This window comes from Vipera ursinii (genome assembly GCF_947247035.1).
Source record: "Vipera ursinii genome assembly, chromosome: 8".
Classification (NCBI taxonomy): domain Eukaryota; kingdom Metazoa; phylum Chordata; class Lepidosauria; order Squamata; family Viperidae; genus Vipera; species Vipera ursinii.
The window spans coordinates 14,572,323-14,590,362 of record NC_139519.1 but is presented as its reverse complement, the minus strand read 5'-3'; the positions used below and the strand labels follow the sequence as shown (position 1 = coordinate 14,590,362).

Here is an 18,040-nt window from a genome sequence, read left to right as displayed (position 1 = left end):
TACAACCCTGTGCCATGTAAAGCAAAAGGTTCATTGCTTTAACTTTATAGATGGTAATAGCGGTGAGGATGTAATTATCCCTTTTGCTACCAGCAAAATGCAGAAATGTATTAGCAGCCTTGTGAACCTCATCAATGATAGCTTTTCTTCGCTCTTTCCAGAATGCAGACAGTCTGAAGATAATACTTGGTTATTTGAAGGCTTTGGTTTATTCCATATAATTGATATTTACTTTCCAGCAAAGAGTGCAGTTGTCTTATCTTTTGCTAAAAACCATTATTTTGAGACTAATGGATAGTAAGATTTTTTTTCTTTACAGTATGAGATTACAGTTTGAAGGCAAAACAATAAGAGACTGTGCAGACCTCTAAAGACATCCCTACGCATCAGGGGAGCGGGAATCTAAATGGCAGATGTCATTCAATGTGACCATGTGCAAAACGACGCGCTGGATGCTAAAAAACCTAGTTACTCATACAAACTAATGAGATCAGAGCTATCAGTGACCGATGAGGAAAGAGATCTGGGAATAATGGCAAACAATGCAATGAAGGTGTCTACGGAGTGTTGCATCTGCTATAGAAAAAGCCAACAGCATGGTAGCGATAATAAGAAATGGTATTGAAAATAGAGATACCAATATCATAATGCTGTTATTATGTAAATCGATGCAACTGCATCTGGAATATTGTGTGAGGTTCTAGTCACCACATCAGAAGATGTAAAGGCGCTACAGAAGGTCCACCAGAATATTTCAGGAAAGAATGAGCTGCCTAAGGCCAAAAGGCTGAAGAGCTCTTATCAGCAGTATGGTTTCCAGACATTCTAGGGAGAAAAAAAACAAACAAAAAAACAAAAAAAAATTAAACCTAAGATGTATGCTTAACAGAAACACTTACTCTCTAAAAAAAAACTATTTTCCCCAATCACAAGGGAAAAAAGAAACAATATTCTACCTTCAGTCATACTTGTTCTCCATATTGTCTCACCTTGCTTTCCCCCAGATATTAAATAAGGCCTCCAGAAATCAAAATGTTGCCCATCGCTTATTAACAAGGAACACTGTAGATTATAGATCAATTATGACAGACATGTCAAACACAAGGCCCGGGGGCCAGATCCGGCCCGTGAAGTGGTTTCATGCGGCCCGTGAAGCCATCCTGGAAACAGTGAGGGAACGGTCCCCACTGCCTTGGCCCTGGCCCAGAGACCCTCCTCCTGCCAGAGACCCTCAGATCTGGCCCACTCCTGTCCAGGCCCCCATAGGCACCCTTGATGCGAACGATGTAGAGCTGGCCACGCCCACCTAGTAGGCCATATGCACTCTAGCCACGCCCACCCAGTAGGCCACGCCCACCCAGACCATACCCACCCGGCCCCCTGAGGGCAACCGCAATGCTGATGTGGCCCTCAATGAAATTGAGTTTGACACCCCTGAATTATGAGGATTGGAGAATAATAGTTTTTTTGAGTTGACATATTAATATTGTTGGGAAATGCAAAAGATCAGGTCCACACTTGAATTAAACTTATTTATTGCAATTCATGCCTATGCACAGGAATATTCTCAACTAATGGTTAGTACTTGCTTGGAGTTAGATGGCATCAACAGAATTCAAAGAATTCAAAGAAGGTTGGACTTAGTTTGCTAAATTTCCAGCTACGGATGCATTCTTGGCTGACCCTACTTTTAACTCTGTCCTCAGTTCTGCCAATCCTCCTACAGTTGTTTGCCAAACACAGACATATTTAGATTAAAACACCTTTTGACATTTAGTCACGGGCTGACAATTCTAAATATAGGATTCAATAAGCAGTTTGCAAAATAATCAGCACATAACTATTATTATCAGTGGTTGCTAGACTTCACCAACTAGGTGTTGAAAGTGTAGGTAATCGTGGAATAGGAATTTAATATCCAGTATATGATTATTAACATAAGAACATTTGGGCCTTATATTCATTATACATGTCACACTTCTATGGATTTAGAGTTACAGTAATCACTCCCAAAATTATTTCATGTCTATTAGACATCTGTGCATCTTTTCAGGAAGAAAGAGATAGACTCAGCTAATAGTTGGAGATGGGGGTGTTCAACTTGCTATATGGTGGGCTTTGGGAAGTAGCTTTATGCTGGAATGATTCAGTTTGGTCAGAATTAGTTCATACACTCTATTAATTTTGTTTTGGAAAAATAGATTTTCTTTTAACACAGAGGCTCACAATATACACAGATTTTTGGCAAGCTTAAAAATAACTTTGGAGTTAAAAAGGTTTTTAAGAAGATCCTGGACAGCCAGTTGTCTGAAATGGTATAGGGTTTCCTGCTTGAGCTGAGGGTTAGACTAGAAGACCTCCAAGGCCCCTTCCAACTCTGTTATTCTTTTTAATGGCAACGACACCTTTCAGAGATCAAGGAACCCAATTTATATGAGGTGAAAGCTGAAAAATGGGCTTTGTGACCTTCTGACAAGCTAAGTCAATAGGGAAACCAGATTTGCTCAACAACATGGTACTACCTTAAGAACTGCAAGGATTCACTTAACAGCTGGCATGAAAGGTCATAAAATGGAGCAAAATTCACCTAACACCTGTCTCAGCAACAGAAATTTTGGGCTCAATTGTGGTGGAAAGACAGGATGAAGTGCACACTCAAGTTGAATGGTTCTGAGTTTTTGGTGATCCTCAAAGGTTTGGAATGGATTGCTTAACTTTCCTTTAGTATATTGTACCTATGTAAAATCAGGGACTTTTGACCAAATCACTATGAAAAATGAAAACAGCGAAACATTTGGTTTTAGTTTTGTGCTCCAATAAGCACTGAATGTACCAGTTCAAAGTACATTTTTCCAAACAGATGTCTAACTTGAAATAGTCACTTTCAGGGCAGTTTTGCTTTATTTTGCATTGAGATCTGTATATCAGCCTTGAAGATGCTGATCAGGTCAGCTGTTACTGAATGACAAGGTTCAGATGTCTCAATCATTCTGACCCTATTTCTTATTATTACTATTATTATTACTATTATTATTATTATTATTATTATTATTATTATTATTATTATTATTATTATTATTGTTATTGTTGTTGTTGTTGTTGTCAGCTGCGAAGTCGTGTCCGACTCATCGCGACCCTATGGACAACGTTCCTCCAGGCCTTCCTGTCCTCTACCATCTTCTGGAGTCCTTTTAAGTTCACGCCTACTGCTTCGGTGACTCCATCCAGCCACCTCATTCTCTGTCGTCCCCTTCTTCTATTGCCCTCAATCTTTCCCAGCATTAGGCTCTTCTCCAGTGAGTCCTTCCTTCTCATTAGGTGGCCAAAGTATTTGAGTTTTAACTTCAGGATCTGGCCTTCTAAAGAGCAGTCAGGGTTGATCTCCTCTAGGACTGACCGGTTTGACCGGTTTGATGATGATGATGATGATGATGATGATGATGATGATTATTGTTATTATTGTTATTATTAGTTTTATTGGTCTCTCGTATGGGGAACGTTGTGTCTGTTTTCATTCCATCATTCTGCAATGATCCTGACTTTACCTTCTTTATCCTGTAGATTTCTCACTGGCAAATATAAGCTATTATACTAATGGTCTTAACAGTAGTCTATAAATACAGTTTTGTTTTTCCGCTGAACAAGCTTTCACATCCCACTTTCCCATTCGTGTAAAGATGGTTTATCCTATCCTTCCTGCCGTAATTGAAGGCCCCCATTTCTGGGTAATGTTATCCTGGCAGTTCTTAACTTGAAGACAAATCCTTGCTAATCAGCAGATTGCAATCAATCTTTTTGACAGACATCAATATGATCAAAGTTATACAGTTAGTTAGCATCCTGGAAACGCGTGTCTGTGTGAGAAGGAGATGAAGCAGGTAAGCCGATACTATTGATTGAACCGAATTGAGTATCAGTTCGCAAATGCTGGATACCCCAGCTTTCAAACTGTGCTAAAGATCTCTCGGCCCAGCTTAGAGTTACAGGCTTCAGTCATCCAAATACAACATTCTGGGTCTTTCAGGAAGGAATTAGTGCTGCTATGTCACATTTCTATTTACATTCCCTAATGCACAGCTATTTTTGAAAAAAAAAAAGACAAAATATCAAACTTCCAGGTAGTCCTTGACTAACGACCCGAGTCGAGGCCAAATTTTCCGCTGCTAAGCAAGACAGTTGGGAAGTGAGTTTTGCCCCACTGTACCACCTTTCTGGCCACATTTGTTAAGTGAATCGCCGCAGTTGTTAAGTTAGCAACACAGTTGTTAAGTGAATCTGGCTTCCCCATTGCTTGTCAGAAGGTTCCAAAAGGGGATCAGATGACCTCCAGACTCTGCAACCGTCATAAGTACGAGTCAGTTGCCAAGTGTCTGAATTTTGATCACATGACCCTGGGGATGAGGCAGCTGTCCATAAGTGTGAAAAATGGTCATAACTACAGCTCTACATCTCCGCACTAGATTTAGCCCCACCACTTCAATCCTGCCAGAAGAAGCAGCTGGTTGGCCCCCAAACGAGATTGGTTTAGACAGGGCCACCTTTTGTTAACATTAATTACCTTCCAGAGGAAATTGAAAGCAGAACTTTTCCAGTGGGCTTTTGTGAGCTGACTCCATATTTTGGGATCTTTTAATGCACTTCTAAGATTTTTCTTTTAATCCTGATAGACATGGATTATACAATAGCCAATTTTTTATTATTATTTTAAGCCGTGTTGATCGATTTTACTTACCAGGTAAATATTCAAAAGGTACACCAAGATATTTTTTTTAATGATGATATCAGAGAAATCTTTTCTACTGCTTAAAGTGTCACCATGGGACTGATGTGGGTTTGCCTTCGAGCAGTGGTGGGATTCAGCCGGTTCGCACCACTTTGGCAAAACCGGTAGCTATTTTTTTTGTTGCCCAGGCCCAGAATGGACTTCCAGAAGTGATGCCCACACAGAGAACCGGTTGTACACATAGTTGAATCCCACCACTGCCTCCAAGATATGATTTTTTTAAAAAAAATATTATTTATTAAATTTGTATGCTGCCCATCTCACCATCAAAGCAAGTCTGTTTTGACTCCTGGCAGCTGATTAGGCTCCTCCCTGTAGTTTTCTTGGCAAGATTTCAGAAGTGGTTTACCATTGCCTCATTTCAGGGGGTTGAGAGAGAGGTCAACCAGCTGACTTTCTGCCCAAGGCAGAACTAGAACTCGCAGTCTCCCAGTTTCCAGCTTTAACCACTATCAATCTAGCTCTCACATATTTTCTCATAGTTAGTAGTAAACATAGGCATCATTTCAAAAAGATTCTTGTGACATTGCCCTGTTCTAAATTCTATTTTGGAAAACGTGAAATTATGGGCAAACATTTTTAAAGACAAATATGAAGCCGGTAGCTTGTTTTGGATCTTTAGTACATTTCAAAAGAAGCTTCAAACATTGATGTGGATCTAGCGATTGTAAAATATATTTGCATAACATCTCCGATTTAAACATTCCATCTCCTGGGAAGTCCATACGGTTTTGTTTTGTTTTTAAAGAAAGTAAATTGACGGGGAATTAATGGGGAAAAAAACTCATTGATTTTCTTTTTTTAAACAACAACAACAAAAAAAAAGGTTGCAGGAATCTTTATAAAAACCATAAACCAGTCTCAGTGGAATTCCTGTGTAGTCTTGGTAGATTTGCTATTAGGTTATCTATGCTGACTTTAGCTTTTCTTTTCAAAATTATCTTTTTTTCTCTAAACCACTTTGCAACTAGCAACTTTTTAAACCGAAAGGCAATTCATTGACCTTGCAAAAAAGAAGAAAGAGAAGTGATCAGATAACTTAACACCCATTCTCTGCTCCCACTTTCTCCTACTGAATCTGACTTCCAGTGACCTTGAAAAGATCAATTATATTCTGACAATGTATACTGTATTTTATACTGCCAAGCTGGAGGAAAACACCCTTGTCTGGCCATCTGCCACGCTTCTCCTGAATACCTTTTAAGTGGCACCCATTATTGATGCAGGAAAGCATTTTGAATATCAGGTTATCTAAGAAAGATCGGTAATTAGCTTTAAACGGGGTGGACTGTGTGCAATAGCTTTTATTTGTCATAGTGGAACTGATTATGATCAGTTATCAGATATAATGTGGTACATAAAAGAGTGACATGACATGTGTGTATACATAACCTTCATTGTTAAACTATCTGATTGTGTTCACTCAGCTTCAGCCATGGAAACTAATCAAGGAGACAACTGATCTAGAAATAATCAGTTAACTATCTTTTGAAGCTGTGGGTGCTCTATCACTGGAGATTTTCAAGAAGAGATTGGACAACCATTGGTCTGGAATGATATAGGATCTCCTGCTTGACTAAGGGATTGGACTAGAAGGGATAGCCAAGTTCCCTTCCAACTCCATTATTCTGATACAGCAATAGCATTTAGATTTATTTACCATTTCACAGTGTTTTACAGCACTAACAATCTGGGTCCTCATTTTACCAATCTCGGAAGGATGGAAGACTGAGTCAACTTTGAGCTGGTGAGAATAAAACTGCCAAACTGCAGGGAGTCGGCAGTCAACAGAAGTAGCTGCAGTACTGCATTCTAACCTCTGCGCCACCATGGATATTCCATTATGATGTATTAAGATGGAGGTGGGCAAAACTGCTCTGCACAGTACTGGAACCCTTTATGTTAGCTCCCCCCCAACGTTTCCAGCTCTGCAGACCAGGCAGTGGGGGCAAAGATGGTGGGGGAAAGGGGATGGTTTTGCACGCATGCACACCCCTTGCACAAATTGTAGCTTTGCACGCTTGTGCACTCACTTGCGTGGCCTGCTTCCTAATGGGCCATGGCCCGGTAATGGACTGCAGAATGCGGTTAGGGACTCCTGCTTTACCTTGCTCCAATAATATTTTGGAAATGCTTGGTAGAATGCTAGAATTCAGTTGCCTCATTTCTAATAATATTACTTAGATTGATTAATGTCTATCAGCCATAGATGATTAATGTATTCAGCACCTCTATTTGCTGAAAATTTCTGTTCTCCCCCTCTTCTCTCTTTCTCATGAAGATGCATGCCAACGTGAGCTGTGGTGGCAGAATGGTTAGAATGCAGGACTGCAGGCTACTTCTGCTGACTGCCAGCTCCCTGCAATTTGGCAGTTCAGTTCTCACCAGCTCAAGGTTGACTCAGCCTTCCATCCTTTTGACCTCATTAAAATGAGGACCTGATTGTTGGGGGGCAATATGCTGATTCTGCAAACCACTTAGAAAGAGCTGTATAGCAGTATATAAATCTAAGTGCTATTGCTATTGCTATTACCAAGCTTACCTCTAGCCCTTGGAAGTGGGGGATAGGTTGTTTTGTTATGTTTTAAATGTGACTCTTGGAAATAGAATTTTCTTCTTCCATGTTTTAGCCAAAAGGTCTAGGCCAGGGGTCGGCAACCTCGGCTCTTTTATGACTCGTGGACTTCAACACCCAGAATTCCTGAGCCAGCATAGCTGGCTCAGGAATTCTGGGAGTTGAAGTCCACGAGTCATAAAAGAGCCGAGGTTGCCTACCCCTGGTCTAGGCAAAGTAATAATATTCCATGAATCAAAAGAATTGTATTCACCTTGATCCAACTTTATTCCAGTGTTGTGTGTTTCCATAATGTTGTGATGTTCTTGGTTCCCTCAAATACTCAGACATGCTGTAGGAACCATAGCGTAAACTGTGAACACCACCCCCACCCCATTCTCTCTACCTGATCCTTTTAAACTTCAGTTATCAAGGCCCGAATCTTGACATCTTCTGCATTCAAAGCACATTTCCTACCCTGGGTTATAGTACCCTCCTCCAAGTGCTTTGTGCATATTTACATTGCAGACTTAAAGCGAACAGCAGCTTTGACTCTCCAGGGGCTCCTAAGAGTGGTAATTGTCAGAGGAATGGGGGGGGGGGAGGAGAGAGATTGGATTTCAGGCACAGTATTTTACATGCACCACCCCACAAACCACAATTCTCAGGTGTCTTTAGAAAAAGGCCATTAAAATGGTAGAACACTGATATGCTTGCCAGTGGAGCTTTGCCTCCAGTGTGAAATGTAGGTATTATGTTTCAGGCTGTCACTAGCAGCCGTCACTTGCTGCTCACAAATACATCTATGTCTCTTGCATTAATTGCTTGTGCTTGTCAGGCAGTCGGAAGGCAAGATTTCCAAGGGAAGAAGAAAAAAGTGCTTACTGAGCAGAGGGCTAGACACAGGATGCTGCCTTTTAGCAGGTCACACTGTTTACAGAGTTGACAGCCTCCTAATTTCGGTGTGCTACCAGCATTCCCTGTCAAAATGATGGGTTTTCAAAACAGATAGTCCTCGACGTATGATCGCAGTTGAGCCTAATCTTTCTGTCGTTAAGTGAGACACTTGCTAAGTGAGTTTTGCCCCACTTGATGACTTTTCTGGCCATAGTTGTTCAAATAGTAACATTGTCGTAAAGTGAATCTGGCTTCCCTATTGACTTTGCTTCTCAGAAGGTTGCAAAAGGTGATCACATGACCACAGGACAGAGCAGCCGTCATAAGTATGCCAAGCACCTGAGTTTTGATCATGTGACCCTGGGGATGCTGCAATGGTCATAAGCGTGAAAAAGAATCGTAAGTCACTTTTTCCCAGTGCTTTTGTCATTTTGAACGGTCACTGAATGAATTGTTGCAAGTTGAGGACTACCTGCAATGCAATTTTTGTGTTTGTGCTCCCCGATCTCAAAACAATAAATTTCCCAGGATAAAACCTTCAGGAAGGCTGGGTTCAGAGGCTTTCTGTTCTTCTGCCCCATTTCCACTTTAGGAATTGAAATCTTCCCCCAAGGTATGAAAATCTTCATCCCAACCCTTTCTTTGAAGGCTTCAGATGATATTACTGCAGGTTGCTAGTTGGCTATTGTGGTTCCCAATATGGGAAAGCAGCTTGTCCCAGTTTAGTGCAATATTGTCTACTACAATGGTTCTCAATCTTTTCTTTACCACTGACCTCCTTTAAATACCTTTTGTGGCCTCGGACCATGGCCACGGACCACCAAGACTTAACTCAAAAAATTTATTCATGCCTTTATGGGACCCTCCCCAGATGACATTGCAGGCCCCAGGGGTGCGTAGACTATAGGTTGAGAACCACTGGTCTACTACAATCCTAAGTTGGGCTACAAATGTTATAATTTCCAACCAGCCATTGACCATGTGATGGACAACTTGATGGGAAAGCCGAAGAATTCTAACTATGGAAATTCAGTGGCACTTAGAAGATGACTGTAAAGACTTCTGACTCATACTTTGGTACTGCCAGGGGCTGGATTCAGTAAAAAATGATTTATTTTTTTTCTTTGACTTGCAGCCACATCTTGGAATGCTCTGATTATTACTGTATTATTACTGTATTATTACTTGTCTTATTCTCCTTTTCCATAACCCTTTTCCTTGGGTTATGATCCATCTATTTACACCTGGATATATCCTCAATATCTTTTATAGAGTGATACCCAATGTAAAAAAATGGGAGACCTCCAGGAAGGTTGGGTACAATGGTCTCCATGAAATTCAGCATTCCTGCTGGCTTGGCTGTAGCCTTTCTTTCCCAATTTCGGCCTTGCCGTATTTTTGATCCTACCACAAATTCCAATTTCCCGTAAAAAGCCAAAGAGTGTGTTTAGAATAAATGATCCTTTAGAGCAGTAGAAACTAGCTCTCTTGAATTTGGATCACCTCCTCTACTTTCATTTTCAAATATGCCTAGCAGACTCCCCTGAGCAATTGTTAATACAGTCTATTATCCCTACTCTTAAGCCCAAGATTACTCTCGGATGCCATAACCCCCATCGTATTAGATCCCAAACCCTGGTTTGACACTGATTAGATCAAAATGAAAAAGGCCCTGCTTGTGGCAGTAAATGCCTTCCGTGTTAACAATTCCCCAGGTACTTTTGTTTCACTCTCCGAGCAAAAGACAGTGTTAAGCCCTTCTGAAATCAAAGAAAAGAAATAGTATAACAGAGGAGCTGAGGAACTTCCTTGCCTTGCAAAGCTCTTGATATTGTCAAGCGCAACAATTGAGCAGCCCAGGCAGCTCAAATGATTACAGGTTTATTGTATGTCAGTTGCGCCCCTATTTGGACAGAGATGCCCTACGCACAGTCACTCATGCGCTCGTGACCTCCCAGTTAGACTACTGCAACTACATGGGGCTGCCCTTGAGGACCACTCGGAGGCTTCAGCTGGTGCAGAATGCGGCCGTGCGAGATGTGATGGGAGTCTCCCGATACTCCCGTGTAACACCTCTACTCCGCGAGCTGCATTGGCTTCCGGTTGCCCTCCGTGTGAGATTCAAGGTGCTGGTGATAACCTATAAAGCCCAAAATGGCTTGGGTCCGGACTATCTAAGGGAACGCCTGCTGCCGGCATCAATTTCCCATCGTCCTGTGTGCTCCCATAGGGAGGGCCTCCTTAGGGTGCCGCCGGTCAGGGAATTCCGGCGGGTGATCCCCAGAGGGAGGGCATTCTCTGTGGGCACGCCTGGCCTTTGGAATGATTTGCCTGTGGAACTCCGGACTTCCCCCGACCTGTACTCGTTTCGCCAGGACCTGAAAACCTGGCTTTTCGATCTATCTGGCCTGGACTGAGGGGTTTTTTAGTTTTAACTTTTAACCTTGTTTTATTGTTGGGCTATTATTAATTCAATTCTTTTTAATTCTATTTTTATCTTAATGTATATTGTCTTTTAAATGTTGCCCTGTAAACCGCCCTGAGTCCTTCGGGAATAGGGCAGTATAGAAAACTAATTAAATAAATAAATAACACTCTCTACAAGAATCTGAACTGCAGGTGGTCCTTGACCTACGACCACAACTGAGCCCAAAGTTTCTGTTGTTCAGTGAGACATTTAAGTGAATTTTATGACTTTCCTTGCCCCAGTTTGTTAAGTGAATCACTGCAGTTGTTAAGTTAGTGGCACAGTTGTTAAGTCCCCACTGACTTTGCTTGTCAGAAGGTTACATCAGGGGATCACATGATCCCAGGACCCTTGCAACCGCCATAAATATGAACCAATTGCCTAATGTCCTAATGTTGATCACGTGACCTCAGGAACACAACAACACTTCTAAGTGTGAAAAATGATCATCAGTCACTTTGTTCAATGCTTTTGTAACTTTGAATGGTCACCTAACAAACTGTTATAAGTCGAGGACTACCTGTACTAAAACGGTCAAAGCAAATTTGTTGTAGATAAGGGTCAACAGAATTCAAGATGGGCTGGACTTAGATCTCCTGTGGGTGTGAAGGGACTCAAGATTGATGATGACCTTGACCACTTCCTCAGGCTCAGCCTGGTCATCTCGCTATAGATGTTTAGTTATTGGTTTCCTCAATGATAAGAGTTTTTGGTCTACCCTGCCATAGATACATAGGCTCTTGGGAGAATTATTTCCAGAGGATTTGTGAAAATTTTACAGTGGAATCATTAAAGAATCCAGCAGCAATCTAGTCTTGAAATATTCTTCCTGGCTGACCTCCTTTGTCTACATCTGGGGTCAAGCATTTCATTTTACCATCCAAACTTGGAGAAGCTCTGAAAGAGATTTTATCATCTAGGACTATTAAGGAAGAATAAGGATTGGGTAGGTTCCAATGTTGACGGTCCTATTTACCTAAATTTACAGCTCAGCTGTAAAGCCATTTTCTCACTGTTATTTCACTCTACAAAAATAAAGGAAATAGATTAGCCCCTGGAATTGTAGACCCATTAATTTGTTTTATAGAGTCAGTAAACTATATGCTAAATATATCTACTTACAACTGTTGGACTAGGTTGAAAGTGAAAATGTCCTCACTGAGGAACAGGCAGGATTCAGAGAAGACTGATCAACATTTGATCACTACTTGATCCTCTACTATGGAGAAATAGTCTTCTGAATCCAGATGTTCTCTTTATGCGTCCTTCATTAATTTTAAATCATCCTTTAATTTTATTCCAAGGGAAAAGCTGTGAGAAAAAAAATAAAATAATCCTTAATAGCTTAAGGCTTGCTTCTTCTCATTCAGTCCAGCTCATCTGTATGCATATGGATGGCATGAGTCTTGGAGAAATGAGATATTGTGCTTGAATATCATGGATCCCCTTCTCTAACCATTGTGCCATGATAGCGCACCTGTTACATTGCAGTATTGCAGGCTAATTCTGTCATCTGCCATCAGTTCAATCCTGACCGGCTCAGGATGACTTTGCCTTCCATCCTTCCGAGGTCGTTAAATGAGGACCCAGATTGTTGGGAGGGCAATAGGTTGACTCAGTGGTAATATCTGAACAACGGTGTGTATGTGTATGTATGCATGTGTGTGTGTGTGTGTATTTGTGTGTGTGTAAATGTGTGTGTGTATATATAGCTTTCTTGTTCTTCAGGTTCACTAAAATAACTTAGATTATACTGACAGCACCTTATTAAATTTATAATTTCCTTAACTATTCATGTATTAAATTTATAACACAAGAGACCACATATTAACCCAAGATATTCCTGTGTGTGATTACTCAGGAGTAAACTTTTATAATGTTCCATAGAGCTTTTTCACCATGCTATAAATCAAAATATAATTGACTGTCAGTGCATAATTTAATTAAAGATATACATTGTTAATGGATCCACAATTTTTACTTATGTTGCTTTACAGTTTTCATTTCATTTCACTCAGAAATAATTATCTTTTTTTTCTGCTACAGAAGCATTTCTCCATACCATACAAAAAACAGCCGGAATTTTAATTTATCCCTAATACCTAACTGATACAATTCTTGTAGATATTATTATGCAGAGGCTTAAATAGTGCCTGAGTTCAGATATTATACTAAGCTATGATGGCCTTTGTTTCTACTTGTCATAGGTTACGTTCCGATGTGAAACCAGGCCATTGTGTTGTGGAACGAAAAAAAAAATGGATTAAGCTTTTGAATGTATAAATTCATCCCATTGTAGATTGGTCAGTAATTGTTACCCATGTATTGTGTGAATCAGGCCATTGTACCTTATTCAACAAGCCATATGTACAATTCTGACCTAGATCTATCATTGCCTGAATGAGCATAAAGTAATATCTTTTGTTGCTTTTTCCTTGTCTCAAACTTGATTTTCTGAGCATCTTCCCCCCTGCACCCACATAGTGTTGAAACTGCAAGCCCTGTTATAATAACCCAAAAAGAATCATGTCACATAGATGCACACCTAAAATGGGAAACTAAAAAGGTAAAGGTTCCCCCGCACATGCGTGCTAGTCGTTTCCGACTAGGGCCCGGTGCTCATCTCCATTTCAAAGCCGAAGAGCCGGCGCTTGTCCGAGGACGTCTCCGTGGTCATGTGGCTGGCACGACTAGACGCCAAAGGCGCACGGAACGCTGTTACCTTCCCACCGTAGTGGTCCCTATTTTTCTACTTGCATTTTTATGTGCTTTCTTCCCAGCAGAAGCTGGGACGAGTAACAGGCGCTCACTCTGTTACGCGGCACTCGGGATTCGACCTGCCAAACTGCTGACCTTCTGATCGACTTAATTCTCTTCAGTTTTCAAAGCTTGCTTTATTAAAAAATGGTCCTTCCTTTCTCATAGTGTTATCCCTTTCCAGAGATGCCATCTATGGTCCTTTAGCTGATTGGAGGAGAGAATTTGAATTGCAGCTTCTGATTCAATTAAAATGTCCTCAGCCCTGTTTAATTTGGAATTGAATTGACTTAGGCTCACTCAATAACCAAGGGAAAAAGCCAAATAATTATTAAGTTTGGCTATCTAATTTTGTAAGATCATTGCAGTTTTCCAAATAATGTTTACAAAGTAAGCATTCCATAAAAACCTTCTGAATAGAGTAATTGTGGTATACGTGATAAATAGATCAGAAATAAATAAATGATGATAAATGAGAATATACAGGCAGTCCTCGATTTACGGCCACAATTGAACCAACATTTCTGTTGCTAAGTGAGACATTTGTTTAATGAAGGTTGTTAAGTGAATCTGGCTTCCCCATTGACTTTGCTTGTCAAAAGGTCACAAAAGGGGATCACTTGATCCTGGGACACTGCAACCATCATAAATATGAGCCAGTTGCCAAGCGTCAGAATTTTGATCACATGATCCTGGGGATGCTGCAATGATCATAAGTATGAAAAATGGTCCTAAGTCACTTTTTCCTGGTGCCGTTGTAACTTCAAACGGTCACTAAATGAACTGTTGTAAGTTGAGGACTACCTGTATATTCTACTTTTTGTCTGTTTTGCACAGTACATCCAGATCCTGCAGTAGATCCAGAGCCTGCTTCATAATTTATGGAACATAAGTTATGATTATTTTCCACAGCAAGAAATATCTCACATTTCTTTATGGCTTTCCAGGTTTACCTGCTAAATGAGCCTTTTGCCTAGAGTTCGAGTTCCCCAGCCCCCATCCTTGGGCTTACATGGGTAGTAGACATGCTGAGTAGAGCAGGTTCTTGAACGCAAACGGACATTTCCTATCAGAGTTGAATAGCCTAGATTGCCCTAAGCTCCTTGAAACATCACGTTAAAGATTTATTTATTTATTTATTGGCCCCATTTGATTGTCAATTGGCCTTTCCATCACATTAGTTTGAAAAGAAGGAATTGAAATGAATGCTTTCTTCAACACGAAGAAGCGAGCTTGGGCTTTTATTCATACCTTATGGGAAATGGATGGATTTGGCCTGTAATAGCTTTTGTATGTATGTTGCCAGCAAGAGAATCAGTGTAGAAGAATCTTAAATCTCTCTTATTTTCTTGAACTTTTATTTTAAAAAAAAAAAGCAAAAAGCAAAACCAAGAATCAGACATCAGCCATGGTTCGGCTTAGCATCAAGGAAGGAGAGCTCATGACGTAATTGGACTCAGATTATGGTCGAATTGGTGGCTATGGAAAACGAATAGCAGAAATTTAGTCCACCATAGGAGGACTCTCTTCTAGGTTGATTGGAGAGTAGGTTTAATTCTTTCTTAGTATGGTGGCCTGTCCGCGAAAAATGCTGGACGTAGCCTTTAGATTGGTCATGGTGTCTTAATGTATGTTGGATTCTTTGTTGGGAAAAATGTGTGCTATGATGAATGAAGGTGAATATACAGTACATGTTCCAGGATAATGTTGCAGGATCCAATCTGGATCAGTCACCAGTTTAGTCTTCCAAGCTTTTGGACTTGTTCTGGAGCCCATCTTCAGGGTATTTCTCACTAGGAGAGTCAGCTTTGGGCTTTTGTATGGTATATACGTGGAGATCATCTCCTTTGTTAGTTGGCTTTGGGCCATGGATACCAGCAAATGCATCTAGCTGTATCAGGGGTCCTTCCTCTGTGTGCTTGTGTAAGCCCTTCTTCAGGGAATTTCTCTCTAGCACAGTAAGCTTTGGGCTTTTGTATGGTGTAAACGTGGAGATCATCTCCTTTGTTATTCGGTTTTGGGCCATGGATACCAGCAAAGTATAGGTGGTACCTTGCTCAATAGTAGCAACTGTGAGAGAGATCTCAGAGTCCTAGTAGACAATCACTTCAATATGAGCCAGCAGTGTGCTGCAGCTGCCAAAAAAGCCAACACAGTGCTAGGCTGCATTAACAGAGGGATAGAATCAAGATCACGTGAAGTACTAATACCACTTTACAATGCCTTGGTAAGGCCACACCTGGAATACTGCATCCAGTTTTGGCCACCACGATGTAAAAAAGATGTCGAGACTCTAGAAAGAGTACAGAGAAGAGCAACAAAGATGATTGGGGGACTGGAGGCTAAAACATATCGGGAACGGTTGCTGGAATTGGGTATGTGTAGTTTAATGAAGAGAAGGGTGAGGGGTGACATGATAGCAGTGTTCCAATATCTCAGGGGCTGCCACAAAGAAGAGGGAGTCAAGCTATTCTCCAAAGCACCTGAAAGCAGGACAAGAAGCAACGGATGGAAACTAACCAAGGAGAGAAGCAACCTAGAACTAAGGAGAAACTTCCTGACAGTTAGAACAATTAACCAGTGGAACCACCTGCCTCCAGAAGTGGTGAATGCTCCAACCCTGGAACAGTTCTTCTTCTTCTTCTTCTTCTTCTTCTTCTTCTTCTTCTTCTTCTTCTTCTTCTTCTTCTTCTTCTTCTTCTTATTATTATTATTATTATTATTATTATTATTATTATTATTATTATTATTATTATTATTTGCATCTAGCTCTATCATGGGTTCTTCCTCTGTGTGCTTGTGCAAGTTGTATAAAAAGTAATTACACCAATGCCTGGATTTAATCTGCAGCCTCAATTATTTCTGATCACTGGTTCTACGGAAGGAGATGATGTATTATTTATTACTTCTATGAATCAGATTGTTCTAAATTAGCAGCACATTTGCTGGAAATGTTGGCATTTAGTTAAACACAAGCTGAGTGACACCTGTTCTTTCCCACCTGTTACAGTCCATGAATAAACAAGGAGAGCTGCACTCTAATTGTATTCTGTTTCCATTGGTTTGCAAGGTGGCAGAGAAAACCAGCACTGGTAGATCTGTTTAATAAATTGTTGTTGGTGACGATAGGATTGTTATATTACCTTTGAAGAATTTTTCAGCAAATTCTGAAGGTTTAGGGTCAGTTCAAGCTTTATCCCAAAGTCTAAAAATAATCCCCAAACTTAAGTACTGTATATGTGCTTTTAAGCAATTTGTGTATATGTAAACCAAACGTTATGAGATGAAATTCAATTTTCCAGCATTTTAGGCATTTCCATAGTTATAGTTCCTAAAGCTCCAATAATTACTGGAAAAACCTTCACCACTTCATTCTACATTTTCTGTATTTCATTTGTTCATGCTTAATGATGGATTTGGGTTTTAAAATTATTTAACTAATGTATTCTTATTTTATTGCCCTGTACACCGCCCTGAGTCCTTCAGGAGAAGGGCGGTATATAAATCAAATAAATAAATAAATAAATAAATAAATAAATAAATAAATAAATAAATAAATAAATGTTTCACAATCTTTTCCAAATCAAACTGAGCTAATCTGATATTGCCACTTGCATCATTATTATTATTATTATTATTATTATTATTATTATTATTATTATTATTATTATTATTATTATTATTAGCCGCAAAATCAGCCAAATGTTCAGACTGGATTTGGCATTTTTATCCACCTGTTAAGTCCTTCCCAGGGACCTGAAAAAGGTTGATGTTGTTGTTTGATTGTGTTAAAGGCATCATAACAGGATGTAAGCTGTTCCAGGTAAAGCTGCCTTTTGCAATTGACTGATGATGATTTTGCCAGTTCTAATAGCGTTCCAGTGGTGTTCCAGTTGTTTGGTATTGCACCCAAGGTGCCTATTACTATTGGTACAATCTTTGCTTTCTTTTGCCACAGTTGCTCAATTTGCAAGTCTTTGTACTTTCTATTCTATTCTGCTATCTGCAGGTATTGCAACATCCACTCTCTAGATTTTTTTTTTAATCTTTGTATTAACAGTTATAAAATCTGGGGTGTTAAGTGGCAGTTGCTTGTCTGTCTGAATTCTAAAGTCCAAGGGCATTTAGCTTCTTCATTTTCTATTACTTTGTCTGTTTTGTGACCCCACCAGTTTGTGCGTGCTGGCAAATGTTTTTCCCCCCCCAGATATTCCAATGCACCATTGTTGCTACTTTGTCGTGCTGTTGTTTGTAGTCAGTCTGTGCGATCTTGCAGCAGCTAACTAGGTGGTCCACTGTTCCTTCAGTTTCTTTGCAGAGACGGTATTTGCTATCAGTTGCTGACCAGCAAATCCAGTCTAAACATCTGCCTGGCTGTACAATCAACCATAAACTTGTATGCCACTTGATTCTCAGTGACATCCTTTCAAGCTCCTCCTCGTTATTTCTTGCAAGTAGCACATACAAATTGCCATCAAATCATTGAACACATACAATTGGAAAAGTTCAGAGCAAGGTAATGTAGATAGATTTCACCTCTGGATCTGGGAATGTGGGCTGATGCTGATTTGAAGGATTGGGT

The 18,040-nt window shown here is 40.2% G+C and overlaps 1 protein-coding gene across 1 annotated transcript in view; it reads left to right on the top strand.

The window, feature by feature from the left end:
* Positions 1-406: 406 nt before the first annotated feature.
* UNC5D (unc-5 netrin receptor D) overlaps positions 407-18,040 on the top strand; it is a gene marked incomplete at both ends in the record, with an annotated part of 191,583 nt that continues 173,949 nt past the window's right edge. Inside the window, one exon of the mRNA XM_083368889.1 lies at positions 407-599. Within this exon, the coding sequence (XP_083225015.1) occupies positions 407-599 (193 nt within the window). The remainder of the gene's footprint in view (positions 600-18,040) is intronic.